General features: G+C 38.7%; 1 protein-coding gene and 1 long non-coding RNA gene across 3 annotated transcripts in view; one reads left to right on the forward strand and one right to left on the reverse strand.

Annotated features, from left to right (window-relative positions):
• The window catches only part of LOC127555076 (uncharacterized), a 36,408-nt gene extending 18,058 nt beyond the window's left edge, over window positions 1–18,350 (forward strand). Inside the window, exons 2-3 of the long non-coding RNA XR_007952151.1 lie at window positions 14,990–15,070; window positions 16,169–18,350. This is a non-coding gene — a long non-coding RNA (uncharacterized LOC127555076). The remainder of the gene's footprint in view (window positions 1–14,989; window positions 15,071–16,168) is intronic.
• SLCO2B1 (solute carrier organic anion transporter family member 2B1) overlaps window positions 5,978–19,089 on the reverse strand; it is an 84,729-nt gene continuing 71,617 nt past the window's right edge. For both annotated transcript variants that reach the window (XM_051987105.1, XM_051987104.1), the window contains exons 11-14: window positions 14,985–15,157; window positions 12,946–13,010; window positions 10,800–10,920; window positions 5,978–9,510 (exon numbers count right to left, since the gene is read on the reverse strand). In XM_051987105.1, coding sequence (XP_051843065.1) covers window positions 9,336–9,510; window positions 10,800–10,920; window positions 12,946–13,010; window positions 14,985–15,157 — 534 coding nt within the window. In that variant the 3' untranslated portion in view covers window positions 5,978–9,335. The remainder of the gene's footprint in view (window positions 9,511–10,799; window positions 10,921–12,945; window positions 13,011–14,984; window positions 15,158–19,089) is intronic.

A 19,089-nucleotide genomic window follows, 5' to 3' on the forward strand; every position in this document is an offset into this window, starting at 1 on the left:
ACCTTTTATGTCTGGAAGGTACTGCTCTCCCACTCCAGTCTCTTAGAATTTTCATTTTCCTTTAAGATTCAGCTCAGTGACCATCTGATGTATTCAGGATTCCCCTTTATTGTTGGTGCCCTCTTCTCAATTTACTTATCTGTGAATATCTTGTATCTACCATTTCTCCCAAGCAGAATGAAAGCTTTCAAATGGAGAGTCATGTATTTTTGTTTCTGAATCCTCTTTGCATGATATCATATGCCCATTTCTCATCTCATCTTTATGATAACACAAATAGAGATAGTCTTCTAGGAAAAGTAAAAAAAAAAAACCTGTTTTAAACAAATGATTCTCTCCAGCATATCACATAATTTTATTCACACAACTCCCAAAAAGTGCAGAAAAATTTTCTTATTAATGTTTATTGTTTGTGGATTACAAAAGGTATTTGATTCTCATACATAGTTTAAAAACAAACATAACAAAAATAACAAATATAAACAAAAAAAACAAACATAAAAAAAATTAACAAAAATAAAATTACAGAGAAAACTTTCTTTAATGACTATATGTACCAAGCAAGGCATAAAACAAAGATAAGTTCACTTAAGGCATTTGTCACTATCATGGAGGATATTTTGTATAAAGTCAAATAGGAGAGGGATTCTCATCAATACTGAGGTCCTCCAGATGCTGCAGTTTCTGAACAATATTTTGTTGATTCAATCAAACTTCCAGATATCACAAGAGATCCTCAATGAGATAAATGAGTATAAGAAAGAGATCGTTCCAAGAAATTAATAAAAAAAACCCTATATAATATCTATAAGGCTGGATAGCCAAGATATTGACTTAGTCATCAGTGTATATATCCTAGATAAAAACTCCTGATAAATAAGGAGTTGACCTCAAATCCAAGAAGGAGAGAGTAGGTTGGATTTCAACAGAATTGTAGAGTGGTTTTAACCTCCCCAACATTTCTCTCTTGTGCAAAGCCTCCTTTTTTTTTTCTCTGAGGCAATTGGATGTCCAGGGCCATAGCCAGGAAGTGTTAAGTGTCTGAGGCCGATTTGAACTCAGGTCCTCCTTTCTAACACTGATTAACTGCCCCTCCTTTCTTTTTTTTTTTTTTTTTTTTAATTTTAACACAAGTGTTTTCCCAGGGAAATAGGAATGTTTGCAGATCTTGAGACACCGTAATAGATGGCCCAAAGTGTAATAAGGACACTCAAGTTGTCTACAAATAAGTTGTAGTTGTTGCATATCTCCAGTAATTATCTATGTGCAATAAATGGCATGAGAAAATTACTGAGGAAATGTATGATTAGAAAATGGGGGAGTAGTTAACGTGAGTGAGGAATTAGATTGACAGTTTGAGAACTTCACTGATTCTCTTGAAATGTTATTTTTAAAAAGACATAAAAGGGAGTAACCAGGAGGTATCCTGAATAGAGCATCGATTCTGGAATTATGAGAACCTGAGTTCAAATCCAACCACAGTCATTTTACCACTGTGTGATGCTGGGCAAATCATTTAATCCTGATGATCTCAAAAAATTTAAATAAAAAAAGATACAGAAGGTCTCTAGCACATGTAGAGAACCTATGGAGGAAGAGGGATGATTATTCACAGAGGAGGAAGAGATGGAAGGCTAAGGTCTATCTATATTGAAGAGAGCACAGATCCATGGAATTGTTTGTAGGATCTAGCTCAGTGTTGTGGTTTGGATAGCCAATTTTCATATCATAAAACCAGGAATTTGAAAATATGGATTGAAGGAAAGATAAATGTTTGCAAGTGATTTGATTTAGGCATTTTCATCCCTCTGCTTTTTATTCTCCCATTAATTTGAAAATAACATCAAAAAGATGAGTGGGTTCGAAACTATTTGGAGACTCTTAACAATTTATTGGAAAGAGTAGCCTCTAAAATTCTACTGAATAATAGTTTGATAATTAGATATTAAGTTGAAAGGAAACAAGCATTTATTAAATGCTTACTATTTGCCAGGTACCCTACAGAGCACTTTACAAATATCTCATTTAATCCTCACAATAACCCTGAATAGTAGGTAGGTGCTGTTGTCATTTTTATTTGACAGGTGAGGAAATGGAGGCAAACCAAAGTTAAATGATTTGCCCAGAGTCACACAGTAAATGTCTGAGTCTTCCTGACTCCAAGCCCAGGACTCTGCCCACTGTGCCACCTAACTGTCCAGCTGGAGAGCAATAAGAACTTTCTAACCCTATGTCAGATACAGCTTTCAGGCAGAGACAATGACCTTCAAAGCTGAGTTTTTAAAAGCTGACAACTTTGTGATTCTGTGTTCAAAAGAACTTGGCTTCTGGAAAGAAATCTTTTACATCTATATTTTTTGTACTTCCCTGTATAGATGCTGTCATCCCTGGATTAATTATAGACTTTCAGCAATTACTCTTTGCTTTTATCTTTGTATTCCAAATGCTTCTTGGTGCTTATTAAGTTCTTATTGAAAGGAGAGGGGAAAAAACTACCACAGCTTTTCCTACCATCTGATAATCTCCCTTTACGAGAGAGAAAAAGTTTAGGATTTGCTCCTCCTAGTCTGATGGCTGGTTGAGTGAGGGTCCCATCTTGCTAAAAGCTATTTCTTAAGCCTTTGATTTAAGCTAAGAGAGAGACGACAAAGTCCAGTGTGCTGCTAATGCAGAAGATGCAACACTTCAGTCCACGACTCTGAAGCCAGAAGCTGGAAGCAGATAGAAGCAACACTAGCTCAAACCTAATGTAGTTATATGGGAAAAGGACCAGAAATGATATCTAGTGCATACTCTATCATTATCTCTGAAAGAAAGGTCAGCAAAAAGCAATATCCCCAGAGACAATCTGGGACTGTCAAAGTGGAAGTGTGTGATGATATGATTACAAGACTAACCTTTTGGTGTCCAACATGAGCAGACAACTATCATATGAGCATCTTATGATCAATGAAATCAGTAAGGCTGTCCCATGCTTTGTCAACCTGGGACTCTATTGTGATAGGTCATTTTTGGCCCTCAAAAGCAAAGTCTATCAACCTATGAGATGCTGCATTTTACCTTGTCTTCCACTTTTCCTTAGGCTACAAGTTCTCTGCATGTGTCCCCCTAGCCATATGTGTGCCTTATACATGTGCATACATCTCCCTCTTGGTTGTTTGTTTATTTGTGGCACAGTGTGATTCAGATTAATGGGAGAAATATTTTTTGGTGTTTTAAAATTATTTCCCTATCTTTAATTACATCGCTTCACTGCTTTAAATTAACTTTGCTCTCTGCTAAAAGTACATTTGTAAGCTTCATCTTTCAGTGGATAAAGGTGCCTTGAATTAGACTGATTATTTGATACCCATGTTGTGTATGGGTTTTCCAGACCCTCATCCCTTGCAATATGAAAGTAGCACAAGAGTCTACAATATAGTAGATACTTAGTATGTGAGAAAAAACTCATTTGGACCTCTGTTCTATTCCAATTAGTATTAATCAATTTGATATTTTATATAAATCACAGAGATAATTAGATAAGATAGATTCTTATAGGCCTTTATAATAGACCTCAAAATTTAATATACACTAATTGTTTACCAAGTTATAAAGCTCATTTATGCAACACAAGAATGCTGACAAAGGTATCTCTATCCTGTTTTCCTAACATTCTGTGTTCAAACCCCATAATATGGGTTGATTCATAATACCTTGATTCTTTGGAAAGTCGGCCAACTTATTTTTGCATCTTCAGACCACTCTCTTGTGCCCAACATGAGCAGATGACCATCATAGGACCATCAGATGATTACTGACTCAGAAGAGATGTCACATGCTTTGTCCAACCTAGAACTTCTCTGTCATATGTCATTTTTGGCCTTCAAAAGCAAATTCTATCATTTCTATCTATCATAATCTATTATGAGATGCTGTATTTAACTATACTTCATTTTAGTATTTGATATCAAACCCTATAAAAACAAGGTCCTGGAGATCAGGAGTATCTCAGGCCATGAGGAAGGTCTGAGGTCCAAAGCATTAGAGGGGACAATGGACTCTTTAATGAAGTGCCATTGACTAAAAGCTCAATGGTTTTTCTTGCAGATTGGGCAATTATATCCACAAATAAATGCTTCTTTGAATGTAGTGGGAACTTAAAAGTTTGTTAAATTGATTTTTTGGTCTGTCATCATTCTCTGTTTCATTCATTATGTTCTTCACTACCTCTGTCTCTTTAACTTCCTATACTCTCTCTCTCTCTCTCCCTGTCTCTAGGAGCTCCAACTAATTTCTTGTAACTACTGTTCTTCCTCCCTTCTCTTTGTACCCCCACTTTTCTCTCCCTTTTTTTCCTCAATCATCCTTCTAGTCTGCCAAGTTTTGTCCCCAAGGGAATGACAGGAATGTACAAGCTTCAGAGGAAGGAAGGAAGGAAAGAATTTTCTCTCTTGTGGGCTCAGCCCTAGGTTTGTTTACACAGACAGATGGGGTCAGTCAGCCAGGAAAGAAGCCTTGCCCTCAAGTCCTCAAGGAAATCAGGTGGCTGAACAGAAATCAGGCGGTGAGCCAAGAAAAGTCACCAACTCAAAATCCAAGAATGTTAGAACTGACAAAGTCCTTAGAGATCATATACTCCAACCCCAACATTTTACAGAGGGAACACCCAGAAGGGGGAAATGACTTTATAGTTACACCAGCCAATGGTGAGACCTAGTTGCTAAGGACACAGGTCTGAATCCCAGAGCAAGACACTTCCCATCACATGAGGCCTGTCCTGTGTTGTTTCTTTGTTTTCTCAAGTTTTATCCCCTTAAAGAAACTGGTTACTCCTCATCATTGAATGGAAAGAAGCTCAGGGTCAGGATTGAATGCTGGACAGGGAACCCAGATTCAGCTCTATTCTATTTTTTTTTAATTTTCCCCCAATCTTCTCTACCCATAACACAGTGTCTCTGACCTAATGGTCTCCTAAATCACCATTTGCACCCTCTTTCTCCCATATATACCTCTGAAATCACACTAAGCTGATGAATCAGTCAAATGGCTGATATTTCAAAGGCAATCTTTGGCTTAATAATCTGTTCAGTTTCTCATCAGATGGTAGAAAAGTTCTCCATCTGCTCTTTCAGGGACCTAGTATGATAAGACCAACAAATACCAAGTACTACACAGGACTTGGTATGAGACAGAACTGATAATGTTATAAACCAAGCATTTCATAGAAAAGGGTAGGAGATAGGAACAAGTGACAATGAAGGACAGAAAAAAATAAGGGACAAGAAGCAGAGTCTGTTCCTATGCACAGTCGAGTTCTCCAAGTTGACAGGAATTTTTGACTTGGAAGGGATTTCCTTTTGCTGAGGACTCATGCACCAAGATACAGAAAAACCACGTTGTTGACATGAGAGGGTAGACTTTCAGGTATTCCAGTCCCTATGTTTTTCCAGGTGTGTTAGCAGAGCATGGGGGCTACTCCACAGCCCTACGAATCATACAGGAAGGTAAGGAAGAGACGTTATGGGACAGCATACCAGAACTGATGTGGCTATCAGAACCTGCTACACAGAACATCAGTCCTCCCCATTGCCTCTGAAGCACCATGCAAAGAAAACTCTAGCTCTTTTCTCCATCCTATCTATTTACTTCCTATTTCCCTTCATAGGATGAAAGATATACAACTCCCTTGGCTATAGTCATTAAGACCTGCAAGAGGAAGCACATTTCCTTAGAAACTTTTTCACTGATATTTGAAATTGCTATTAATGTAATAGTTATTTAAAGTGATTTCTGTCCAAACCTATAAGTCCACAGTCTAAAATGAGGGGAGCAAAGTAATCCAAAAGAGAATGGAGATTTCCCTCAGTCTATGCTGAAGTAAGAGGTGATGATTAAAGAAACTTTCCTCAGTATTAGTAACCTGGGATATCCAAATCCCAGACTACTTGGGAACCTAGATAAACATTTGCTGAGGAGGAAATGAAACAGACGTAGAAACTGGTGAGGGGTTTTATATTATCATACATTTGTACACAGCAGAATCAAATCCTTGGTGTAGCTCCCACTCCCTTTCTACCCCAGCTCTACATTTTTTTATGTTGCTTAATTGTTTCCAAAAGTTGTCAGAAAAATCTATCTGTTCCGTTCCCATTGAGAAGAGCCATTTCTTGACCCTACAGACAGGGCAAAGATCCTGAAGACAAAGGCCATGGGTTTTCCAAGAATGAGGACTCACTAGGGGCAGGGTTGTTGTTTTATCCTTCATATGGGGGCTCTCTAAAAAAATGAAGATATGTCGTCTTAGGTGAGGGGATGTGTCTGGACCCTCAGAGTGTGGGGACTCTAAGAGAAAGGAATGATCCTCCTTCTTCTCTTGCCATCTCTCCTCAAAGTTTAGTACAAGGGCCTGTCCCCTAGTTATACCTGATCAATGATAACTAATTGACTATCCCATTTTTCAGACTTTGACCAGAGAATCCAGGGCAGACCTAGTCTCCTATCCTCCCCCCTATATTTCCTCATAAGATTTCTATTTGGCTTTCTCTTTTGCTATTATTACATCCTGTCTGCATCATGGCTATTTTTGTATTTGTCTAATTTCCCCTATTAAGTTGTAAGCTCCCTGAGAACTATGTCAGATTTATCTTTGTGTTTCCCTGTGACAGCTCAACCTCATAACATTAAGCATAGGTCCCTGAATATGATCATCATAGCTTCACTTCCTATAGCAGGTAACTTTCCCCCACCCCTATGGTGATAAGAGGTAGGATTATACAAAGATTACTTCCCCATTTTACAGATGAGGTAAGTGAGACTCAGTAAAGTATTGGAATTTACCCAAGTTCACACAGATTGGTAAATATCCAAAATGGAACTTACAACCCATTATTCCAATGCTTAGAATTCAATGTTTGATTGTATCAGGCATGTGCTTAACACATTTGCTGAATTAAATCAAACTGAATATAGTCCAACCTCTTATAAGCAAATAGTGTCTCTTGTGAACTCTGGAAGGGGAATAGCCCATATTTTGGAGGGGAAGTTCATTAGCTAAATTATTATTTTATACCTAAGGAGGAACATTAGTGTCCATGAAATCTCTGTGAAAACAGGAGATTCTATGATTGGCTAAGAGTGAGCTAGAGATTGATTGAATGAGCTAAGTGGACAAATTAAGAAAAAAAAAAGGACAAATGTTCCAGATAATACTATTCTCAAGGACCATTGATGAGTTGGTGTTATGGGATACGTAGCCCAGAGAGAATTAAGAATTAAATTCTTTAGTTACTTTAGATAGATTAGACAGTTAGGGTAACATTTAGTTTGGGACTACCTCTGCATCTCTAGACATATGCATATCTAACAGTCTTTCTATGGGTTGTTACTTATGATATGGAGGTATTCTCTTTTTCCCTGTGAACAAATGCTATCAAATATACTCATGGGAGCTAAAGTGTGAGAAGATGGATTCGATAGAAATGGGTGAAGATATAGCAATAATTGGTAATTCTTATGCTAAAGGGAAATTCATCTGACTAGGGGGCAGCAGTCCAAGAGACAGTTTGAGCATACCTAAAACTGCAACATAATATTGGGTAGCCAGTCTCCCAGAGTGCCTAGCCCTGGTTCTTATGGGGGTTGGGAAGGAGACTGGACATTGGAGAAGGAGAGACAAAGGGATGAACTTTTGGACGAGGACAGGGCAGCAAGGAGATAGCTAGTGGAAGATGAAGCACAGAAGCAAAGCTTGCTATAGATGGGAAGTTCAGCCCTTGGGGAGGAGGTAAAACCTTATGGATAACAGCAGCCTGTGGGCAAATGCCAGGGGCTCCTAGCTCAGTAATGGCTCTGTTATAAGAACAAGTAAATGAGACAACAGTGGTAGGAGAAAGGAGGTGACCAGAAATTGGGGGAGTAACAGATATGTGAGGTCAGGAAACCAAATTAAGCTGTCAGGGATTTAGGGATCCTTGAAGACATTTAGTCCATGGTCATTCTTGAAATATTCTCAAGAGGTAGTGAATCAGAGCTAAAGGGTACCTGAAAGACCATGATAGGTTCATAGAAGGGACCCAGAGGCCACTGAATATAACCTCTTCCTTTTATAAATGAGGAAACTGAGGCTTAGGGAGGTTAAATAACTTGCCTACCATCACAAAGACTGAAAGCATCAGCAGTGAAATTTGAGCCCAGATCCTCTGATGCCAAAGTTTTTCTACATAACACATTCTACCTATGCAATGTACCAATAATTCCTATTATTTTACAAATCCCTACACACTAAAGTTTAGGATAAGAAAATTACTTATCCAAAGGGACTCTATAAAAATATCATAGAGACAAAAGGCAACCTTTTAAAATTCAAAGATCAAGGGAATTCTCTGTTCCAGAATGTCAATTCTGAATGAGGGATGTGGGCTTGGGCAGGAATTTGGCAAAAAGAAGCTTTTTTTTTGTTGTTGGAGGATTCCCCTGGATGAATGTCCAGCTAAGGACAGGGAGGTGACTATATATAATTTGGGTAAGCCAAGGTATGTGAAAGCAGGGGGAACCTTACCTCTGGATAAATGCAACAGTATAATGAAATATCACTTTTCTCAGACAAATATTCAAACCTGCCAGGAGCTTAGGCAAAAGAATCTAGGTCTAGTGGTTCTCAGTTTCTGCTCTAAGAATGATCAAAAGAAGGGTATAAAAAAATAAAATCAGAGTATACAAAAGACAGTCAATCCCTGATACTGGTCATTGTCAAAGACCAATCAATTCATTCCTGGAGATGATTGCACAGCATCTTTCATGTGTATTTCTTGGGTGACAGGGCAGGATGAGCTCCAGGATCAGGGAAGCTCTCACATTCATGGTGAGCTTGGAATCCCATCCTTCCATTTCCCCAAGTGTGAATTTGTGTATTGATCCTAGCAGTTGGTCTTGTCTCTGTTTCTAAGAGAGCTGAGATCACTGGAGAAGGAATCCTTTGGAATTTGTCAGTGGGTAGCAGAGATGCACCAATATTGAGAGCAGGGTGGTTGGATCATAATGGGGACTGGCCTTTGAGGATCTCTGACCCTGTGCTGACTAAGACTGTTTATCTGAGGCTTTCTCACTACAAGAAAACAAGAATACTGAGAGAGCATCTGACAGTGTCTTCCCCAAATGGTTCTTTGGGGACAGGATCCCAGGTAATCAGTCTCATTTGCCTCTTTTATTCAGGCATAGCTCTCACACTATCACCAGGGAGAGAATTCCAATGAAGGCTTATATTTGTTGCGAATGCTACTCTTTTTCCTCATTGGTAGGATCCTTTGCCCACTGCACAATGGAGGAGGGATGCAGACCAGCTTCGGGCAGCTGGGTCACACTGTGGATTCCCCAGATTGGTTATCTGAGTTAAGGACCAGTTTCCCCTCCTGGAGCTCATGCTGGGAACCAGAGCGAGCAGCCTCCTTCTCCTGTTGTTGAAGGATGGTGAACACTAAGATGAAGCAGAACAGTGCGCTCAGCTTGAAGAACATTTGAAGCCCGATGAACCTGGAGAAGAAGGAATGGGAAAGGCCATTAGGTTGTGGTCATGAACTCCACTGGGGTCATCTTCCTAAATATAATCCAATTTGAAGGAAAGGGTGCACCCTAATGAGGAAAGAGTATGAGAAAGCTACTCTTCATCAAGTTCAGTGACCCTATCTCTGGAGGAAAGGACTATGTTCTTCACAATCATTCTTATATCCCTAAGTTCTCATGAACCCCATCACCCTCAGCATCATCTCTCCAAATTTTAGCCACATTTCAAAATTATATCTCCATTCTCATTTCTTCTATGAAGTTTTTTGACTACTCCAGTTCACATTAATCTTTTTTTGATCCAAAACTATTGAACTTGAAGTTAGCATTACTAAACTGAAGGGGTATTAGACAATTTCAAACCAATCATTTTATGGAGGAGGAAACAGGTTTAGAAAGTGGAAGTAACTTGTATAAGATTATATAGTTATAAGTGGACAAGTTTTAGAATGAAATCCAGGTCTTCTTAATCTTTGGTCAGTGCTCTTTCCACTAAACTATTATTCAAATATTCTTTCCCATTCACAAATTCAGAAAACGATCCTTTGTGGGATCACATGTTATGATTTTTAATTCCCAATTAAAAGTCATCCAGGTCTAGAACTGGAATTCCAAGGCAAGGGTTGAGATTCAGTAGACTGCAATCAATCAGTTTGATCTTGATGGGATTAAAATTCATTTGAGTCTCTTTTTGGTTTCAGAGACAGTCTAATACCATGATGTTAGAGCAGAGAGACTTTAGAATATAGAACATAAAATTGTAGAGCTGGAAAGGGCCTTAGAACACAGAGCATGCAAGATTTAAAGGTCTTAGATAGAATTTGAGAGCTATCAGGGGCCTTGGAATATAGAATATTAGAGTCATGTTCTGAGTAACTGACTCCTTCAGGAAATATCCTAGCTTCCCAAATTGAGCTCCCTGCCTTGTACAACTCCCAGACAATTCTTCTCTTTAGAGTTCCTTTGATGCCATGCTCTTTGATGGTTTCACTCCAATTTATCCTGTACATGATAACAAGAACTATCTTTTTGAATAGCTCAATCCGTTATTCCTCCTCTTCTCAAAACCCATCATTTATCTATAAAATCCAACCTGGGTCAGAATTTGGGATTAAAATCCCTGTTTCTGGACAAGCTGAGTAGGACTTATTCCATGGAGTCTTTCATTCTCTTTTTCTCTTCCCCCTTCCTCCCTCCCTTCTGCCTCCTCCCTCTCTCCCTCCCCCTCTTTCTCATCACACATAGACTGTAGGACTCACCGATGCCTGAGGAGGTCATGGTTATAGTATCGACAGAGGGACTGCATCCCACAGATATCGGCCCAGAAAACACAGGTAGAGTCAATGGCACTGCCATGGAGCACAGGACTGGGCATCCAGGCTGTAGGGAAATGTGGGTCGTATAAGCAGTGCTGTCCAATTCAGGCCCATGGGGATCTGCTGTCCCTTCCTGAGGGTTGATAGGGACCATAGGTGCACCCATTCCAAGCCACTGATCAGAGGCCAGGGATAAGATATCGAGGGGATGATTACCCTGAGGGAAGGCTTTCTCAGATTCAGGGAGCTTTTGGAAGGCAAGGGCTTTGCTCTTCTTGGAGCTCAGGGATCCTTGAATATAGGGACTTTTTCTCCCTCTCAGACCAGAGGCTTTGAGAGGGCAGGCACTATGTTTTCCTCTAAGATAGAAGGCTCTCTGAAGGCTGGGCTTCCTTCTATTCCTTCAAGTGATGGTAATTTCTTTCAGTAAATGGAAGACAGTGAGGAGAATTTAAATTAGGTATTAATTCAGTAAGTGTTGGGAGACACTGGATATTTTACCAAGAGACATAGTATAGACACCTTCCCTGAGATATATAAAGAAAAGCATCATTGTGAAACAAAGGCTATGCTGTCAGAGGTAAAGGGCATTTAATAATCCTAGCTACCCATTTCTACTTATAATCACAGATATACAAAGTACATACCAAGGACCTATCCTGCCTAGTTCTTTATGCATTCGGCCTAGCAAGAAGCAGGCTCTGAATGCTGCTCTTCGTCTGTCTCTGCTGATCTCCATCAGGTAAGCTCAGAGTCAAATGGGCATTGGGGCTGTTCTACCATTGACTTGCTATCAATATAGGGACTTTGGGTTATCTTTTATAGAAAAGAATATGGGAAGATACAGCAACATCTAGCTAAGAAGGCAAAAATCTGGCCACTGTGCTCTCCAAACCCTCAGCCATTTCCATATAACCTACCTATCAACTAAGAACCCCTGAGCCCTTCCATCTGCCTTGCAACTGGACCCTCCTGTGTGTTATGTTTTCCTCACTTAGAACTCACTGACATCAAGGACTGCCTCATTCTTCTTTTTGTAACCCCAGCATTTAGCACACAGCCTGACACACGGGAAGTACTTAATATATATATTTTTTTACCTTTATATTTATAAAAGCTTAAGGGTAGAAGGGATTTTAGAGTCTAACTGCTTCGTGTATAGATGATGAAAGTGTCAGAGATGCATCATGGATTCAGTGTTGGAATCTCTGAGGTCACAGAGTCCAATTTCCTCATATTACAGATGAGAAATCTGAGTCCCTGAGAAGTGAAGTGATTTCTTCAAGGTCACCCAGGGAGTAAATGGCAGAGTTGGAATTTGAACTAAGTCTTTTGACTAAATCCAGGATCCTTGGATTGCTTCTGCTTGGTTCATACAGCAAGCAAGTAGCAGAATCCAGCCTGTCTGAATCCAGTGAATCCAAACTGTCTTGATTCCAAATCCAGGATTCTTTCCATATCAAAATCTCTACCTTCTTTTCCTTCAAGTCTCAGTCATTCCCTCCATGGAAGCTTCCATGATCTCTCCTCACTCAGCTTCACCATTGTAGGAAGTGACCATTTCTGTCCTCTCATCACATTGCCATGTATATCATACATAGTGATATATTATTCCCTGAATAAAATATAAGCTCGTTGGGGGAAAGAGTTTGTATTGTTTTCTGGTTTGCAGTCTCATTGTCAAAAACAGGTGTTTAATAAAGATTTATTGAACTGGATTTGCTCTTATTTCTAAGATATCTCTCTCACTGTGAGGTACCATGTTAATAACTAAACTTATTTTATAGATGGGAAAACTGAGGCCCAGAGGAGAGAAGATATTAAGGGTCTCATAATGAGTGAATGGTAGGACCAGAACAAGGATATGGGCCTCCTGTCTTCCTGGCTACTATTACATATTGCTACCTTTCTCAATCAGATGGGCTCTTTAGATACTGAGAAGTCTAGGAATTCATGACACGTTTGGTCTCCCAAATACTGATTAGAACACTATGTATATATTTCTCTCAACATTATTCCCTCCTCTTTCTCTTCCCACTTCTTTTTCCCTTCCCTCCAATTCCAAAACCCACCTAGTTTTTATTTTTACCTAAAATTCTCAGCAACATAAACTGGATTCCAAGAGCCAATGACTTATCTTCATTCTTCACCCCCCTGCAAACCAAAGGCACAAAAGGAATAAGAAAACTTAGGGGAGCAGAATAAGTACTTTTAGGTTTTTGAAAAGTTGTCACAAAGAAAATAGATGAAACATTCTGCTTGATCTTAGAGGAGAAAGAATATGAAAGATTGGTGGAAGCTCTAGGGAGGCAATTTTTAGTTTCATGTATGAAAAAAAAAAAAACTTCCTTACAATTACAACCATCTATAAGTGGGAGATAGTGAGTTTGCCCTCTCCAAGCCTCCAGAACAAAAGTTGGATGATTGCTATCATGGGAAAGTTTAAAGCAGGCATTTATTTCAGGATGGGTTTGGACTAGATGCTCCTTAATTCTGAGATTCTATGAAAGAGTCTGATCCTCCTGTTCAATTTTGACCATTGGGTTACCCTTTCCTTGCTGACAACTAGAACCTGCAGATGAAAAGAAACTCAGATCATAGATCTAGAGCTGGAAAGAAGCTCAGATAACATCTAGATCAACCCCCTCATTTTATAAATAAAGAAAACAAAATTTTCCCATGCAAGTTGAATGACTTGGCCAATGTTATATAGGAATTAATTTGTTCATCAGTTTATTCATTAACTCATTTTATTAATTTGTTCATTTAAAGACTTATTCATTGATTTTTCAATTCATCCATTTGACTGTATCATTTATTTGTTTATCAATGACTTCACAGTGAATTCATATGATTTGTTTAGTGAGGACTAAATGTGGGTTTCCTAATTGCTGGGTGGTAATTAGAAAAGAAATGATTTACCCATTTGGAGCTATGCCCAAAGAGCGATAACTGCATAACCTTTGATTCAGCAGATTGGGTCTGTATTCTAAAGAGATCATAAAAGAGGGAAAAGGACCCACATGTACAAAAATGTTTGTAGCAGCCCTTTTTGTAGTGGCAAGAAAGTGGAAACTGAGTGGATACCCATCAATTGGGAAATTGCTAAATAAATTATGGTTTGTGGATGTAATGGAATATTATTGCTCTCTAAGAAATGATAAGCAAGCTGATTTCAGAAAAATCTGGATTTATATGAACTGATGCTAAGTGAAGTGAACAGAACCAAGAGAATATTGTACACAGTAACAATAAAATTATGTGATGATCAACTATGATGTTTTGGGCTCTTTTCAACAATGAGGTGATTCAAGGCAATTCTAATGAATTTGTGGTGGAGAATGGCATCCATATCCAGTGAAAGAACTATGGAGACTGAAGGTGAACAGTATTTTCACCTTTTTGTTGTTGTTGTTTGTTTGCTTCATTTTTTTTCCTTTCTCATGTTTCCCCCCTTTTGATTTCTCTCTCTCTCTCTCTTTTTTGCTCAGCTTGATGAATATGGAAATATGTTCAGAAGAATTGCACATGTTTAACCTATCTCAGATTGCTTACTATTTTGGGAAGTGGGGAGGAGATGGAGAAAATTGGAACATAAAGATTTGCAAAAGTTTATGTTAAAAACTATATTTGCATGTAATTAGAAAATTAAAATATTATTAAAATAAAAAGAAATCATGTGCCTATTAATTGATAGTCCAATTCCTTATCTAATATAACAACAATAATTTCCATTTCTATAAAGTTTATTTATAGGGTTTATTAAGTATTTTCCTCAAAGCAGGTAGTAAATGCAAGGATCATTATCCTCCCATTATAGATAAGGAAACTAGAGACTTTAAGAAATTGCAACTTATCCAAGCTTAATGGTCAGGAATGTCAAATCTTTTACCTCCAGATTAATACCTATTCTGCTATTACTATGTGGTCTATCATATTTTCTTCCAATAGACATTTATGTTAGCTTATGATCTCAACTTGTAGAATTGTTTTCACTCAATAAACTATGTATTATCCCCTGCATTCAATGTTGCCTTTATCGTAATATGTGTAACTGTCCCAATCATACAGTGATACATATCCCCAACCTAAGGGATGCACAATCTAACCAGGTATGTGTTTCATTACCTTAGGATGAGCATGAAGGAAGGTATGTGAGCAAGAGTTGCCACAGCAGTTCCAACACAGACGAGGAGCATGAAGGGAATCACCAGGTAAGTACAGGATGACTCACAGGAACCAGAGACAACCTTATTCCCCTCACCTCTTGAAAGGAGGCAGGTGCAATTGGTATAAATAATCTAGAGAAGAAAAGGAGAGTTCTGAGGGTAAGAGAGAGAAAGGTATTGGGGAACCCTAGTGCACCTGGATGAGGGATTCTGCATTGGCCCTTGCACTTTCCTGTACTATATCATCTTCCTAGGGTGCCAATTCTTTCTTGGAGCTGATCCACTGGATTTTTTCCTTACTTTCTTGTACTTTCTTACTAAACATCTCCAGTCTATGAATCCCACCCAATCATGACTCCCAGAATCCCATGGTCAATTTTTTTTTTGTCCCTGATTCTTCTGGATTTGCTTTTTTCTATCCCATCCCTCTTCCATTCTCACTCCCATTACCTTTCTTTGTCACTACAATCATAACTGGACTATTGATTCAGGCCTCATTTCTTTCTTTCCTCTCTCTTTGTTATCTGTATCTGCTAAGTCTCAAGAGTGGATTTTTTTAGGATTCATTCACAAGGGACAAAAGAATGTTCAATTCAGAAATAACACACCAAGGGGAGGGCAGGAAATGGATGTGGACAAAAATTAACTATCAACTTTCAGAACAAATGTTCCTTATATTTTTCTAACTTAATCCTTAATTTGTTCCCATGGAATAGCCTGGTCCATGTTCCTTTCTGGCTAAGTGGTCCTAAAATCATAAACTATCCATAGAACCTCAGAGGAAATCCATTGCAACCTGAACAAGTATCCTCTACAATATCCTTGATAAATTGTAATCTAATCTCGACTTAGAGACTTCCAATGATGGGGATCCTACCTCTGAAGCAGCTTATTGCATTTTTGCATGGCATTAAATGTGACAAAGTTTCTCCTTACATCAGATCCAAATCCTTTTTTTGTGTGGTACTTGAAGTTCAATGTCCAGCTCCCTCTCCATGATTCAAGACAAGAATATATTTTTCTTCCTAGATATGCCCACATGCAAGTTGCCTTTACCAACTTGGATTCTGTAGATTTAACTCATTGGTCTAATCTAAAGTTCTAGTTCAACAATAAACTCAGTCATCTCTTCTACTCTCCCAGGTTATATCTTCTCTACATTAAGACAATTGGAAGCCCACCTGATTGCAAAGCAGGTTTGTGATACTCCACTCATATTGTTACACAAGCACTTAACTAATAAACTATTTCCTCTTCCAATCAAAGTGGGGGAGAGATGAAAAGAATCATTTTATATTTTCCTATTTCCCAAAATTCATATTAATTTGATACTACCCTTCCCCACAAAGGCTCAAAACATATATTTCATTGCTCATCACATAATCCAAAGGCTTCTTCTCCCTCTTTCTCTCTCTCTCTCTTTCTCTCACTTTGACTGTCAAAGCTGTACCCAAGCAATAATCTCATTAAAATGTCACATATTCACCCAGCCTCTTCTTGAATGCTTCCAGGGAGAGTTACCTTATTACCTTCCAAGGTAGCTCATTCTTTTGAATAGTTCTGATTGGTAGAGCAAATATTTTTTTTCCCAATGACCCCAAATCTGCCTCTCTAATATTTCCAGTCCCTTTGGGGTCAGGCAGAACAAAACTAATAACTTTTCTATATGATAACCCTTCCTTATCCTCAAATTCAAGTTGAAGAGACTTATCCTATAATGGTTCCTCCCTTTTAACTACTTAATATAAATCTTTTGCATTGTCTAGGTCAGTTTCCTTTCTTACCATCTTTTCTTCTTTTCTATTCTTCAAGACCTAGCTTAAGCTTCAGCTTCTCATGGAAGCCTTTACTGACCACTCTTACCCATCGTGATTTCTTCTTCCTCTAAAGTCTGTACTCACACTTTAAGTCTCCCTAGGTTAATAAAGAATAGGCCATTGAAATATGAGCCCAGACAGGTTCTGCTGTGTTAGAAATATTTTAAGAAGTATCTTATCAATAGATGGTCAGATTATCTTAGTGTGATCAGAGTATAGATTTGGAGTTGGAAGAAACCTTAGGGATTCTGAATTTCAACCTCCTTTTACAGATGAGGAAACTGAGGCATAGAGATTAAGTAAGTTCATATAACTAGGAAGTATGGGATTTGAACCCAGGGCTCCCTAAAAAGTCTAGCTCTCTGTTTAGCATGTACAGAGAGGTTCTCCACAAGAAACTTGGCCCATTTGGCTGTGAATTCTGTGTCCATGAAAATTTGTGAATGGTGGCAGTGGCAGAACAGAAAAGGGTTATTACATGGCACAGAAGATAGAAGGCTGGGCTTGAAATCAGGAAGATGGCTACTAGTGTGACCCTCATCAAGTTATTCAATTGCTTTCAGTCTCAGTTTCCACATCTGTAAAATGGGAATGATAGAACTTGCTTACTCCAGTGGCACAATCTTTGTTAATATAAGTAAAACACTCTATAAACTATAAAGTACTATACACATTCAAGCTATCATCATCACTATCATTGGGGGGTGAAGGGGTGGGGTGGTTTAGAGTGCTGAGAATCATACAATTGTTTTATCATCTCTAAATATTAGCTTATCTATTGATGTTCTACAAGTGAGATTCTTGTCCATTGACTAAAGAACAAATGAACTAATAGAAGAACCGAAGCATATCAATTTGCCATCTTCAGTATGATTAAACCAGAAGACAGGAAGTCACAGCTACAAAGAGAGACAGCTTACTGGGTCTTCTTAGAGACACAAATAAAGGAATTGGTGGAGCTAGTTTTATGGTTCATCAAAGGCAAGAAAAAAATTGTTTCCAAGAACATGCCATCTTATATTGCAGTGGCCTTGTGAAATGTTTGTAAAAATGCCACTATAGAGATAATGGTAGTTTCTGTGCCAGCATTTATTGCAAAGGATGATGCTTTGATGTAGAGAAGTTCTAAGAAGAATTCAATAAGACTCTTCCAATTAAATCAATTTCTATTTTAATATGCTTAGAGACTTCAGTGGGAGGGCAGGCATAGGGAAGAAAAGCAGAACATGTTGAAAAACATTATTCCAATAAAGGGAGAAACAAGAGTTGCTAAAGAATTATCAGAACTCTCTCTCCGCGTCTCTCTTTGTCTCTCTCTTTATTCCCTCTCTCTACTTCTCTTTCCCCCATGCACTCCTCCCTTCCTCTCTTTCTCTTTCTCCCTCCCTCCTTCTCTCTATCTCTTTCTTCCTTACTCCCTTTCTCTCCCTCTCTCCCATCTTCTCCCATCTCTCCCTTCCTTCCTCACTCCATTCTCTCCCTCCCTCCCTTCTCCCCTCCTTTTCCTCTCCCTCCTTCCTTCTCTTTTCCCCCTTCTTTCTTCCCTATCAGACTGCTGAAGAGGTACACACACTCTCACACACACACACACACACACACACACACACACACACACACACTGATGAATAATCTCTAAACTAGATGATGTCTCCAGGCTCTCCCTATTCTTGGATATTCTCTTGAAGATAAATCTGGAGTGACCCCTCCTGGGCTGGACAGTATGGGAACTAGTTAAAGGCAATTTCTGACTATTCTGAAACATCCTCAGCAAACTCTTAACTCTCTATAAACACAGAAATATTCTATTATTATTGGTCAGAATACTGCAACAGTATAATTTAATCTTACACTGTTTCAGTCGCCACAACAGGAAGATATCCTAGAGGCTAAAGCTAGGGGGGCCCCATCTAGTTCAATCTAGTTCAATCATTTTTGAGCATATCTGGTCCAGCCTCTCTTATGTTAGTTACAGTTGAGGAAGTTGAAGTCAAAGAATTCACATGACTTGCCCATATAAGCGTCAGAGGCTGAATTTGGACCAGTCTTCTGACACAAGTCAATAATTTTTATATTGTAACATGTTGCCTCAAGATTCAGATATTATGTAGCTAAAACCCACTGAGGCTGCCCTGGTTAATCACAGTGCCTCCTAGAGGTATCTTGGAAGTTAGGCTTATACTATTTGAATATTTTAAAAATAATTATGGAAGAATGCAAAGATTCTTTGCCCTGGATCTGTTCCCAGAT

This window comes from Antechinus flavipes, chromosome 3 (assembly GCF_016432865.1).
Source record: "Antechinus flavipes isolate AdamAnt ecotype Samford, QLD, Australia chromosome 3, AdamAnt_v2, whole genome shotgun sequence".
NCBI classification, from domain to species: Eukaryota; Metazoa; Chordata; class Mammalia; order Dasyuromorphia; family Dasyuridae; genus Antechinus; species Antechinus flavipes.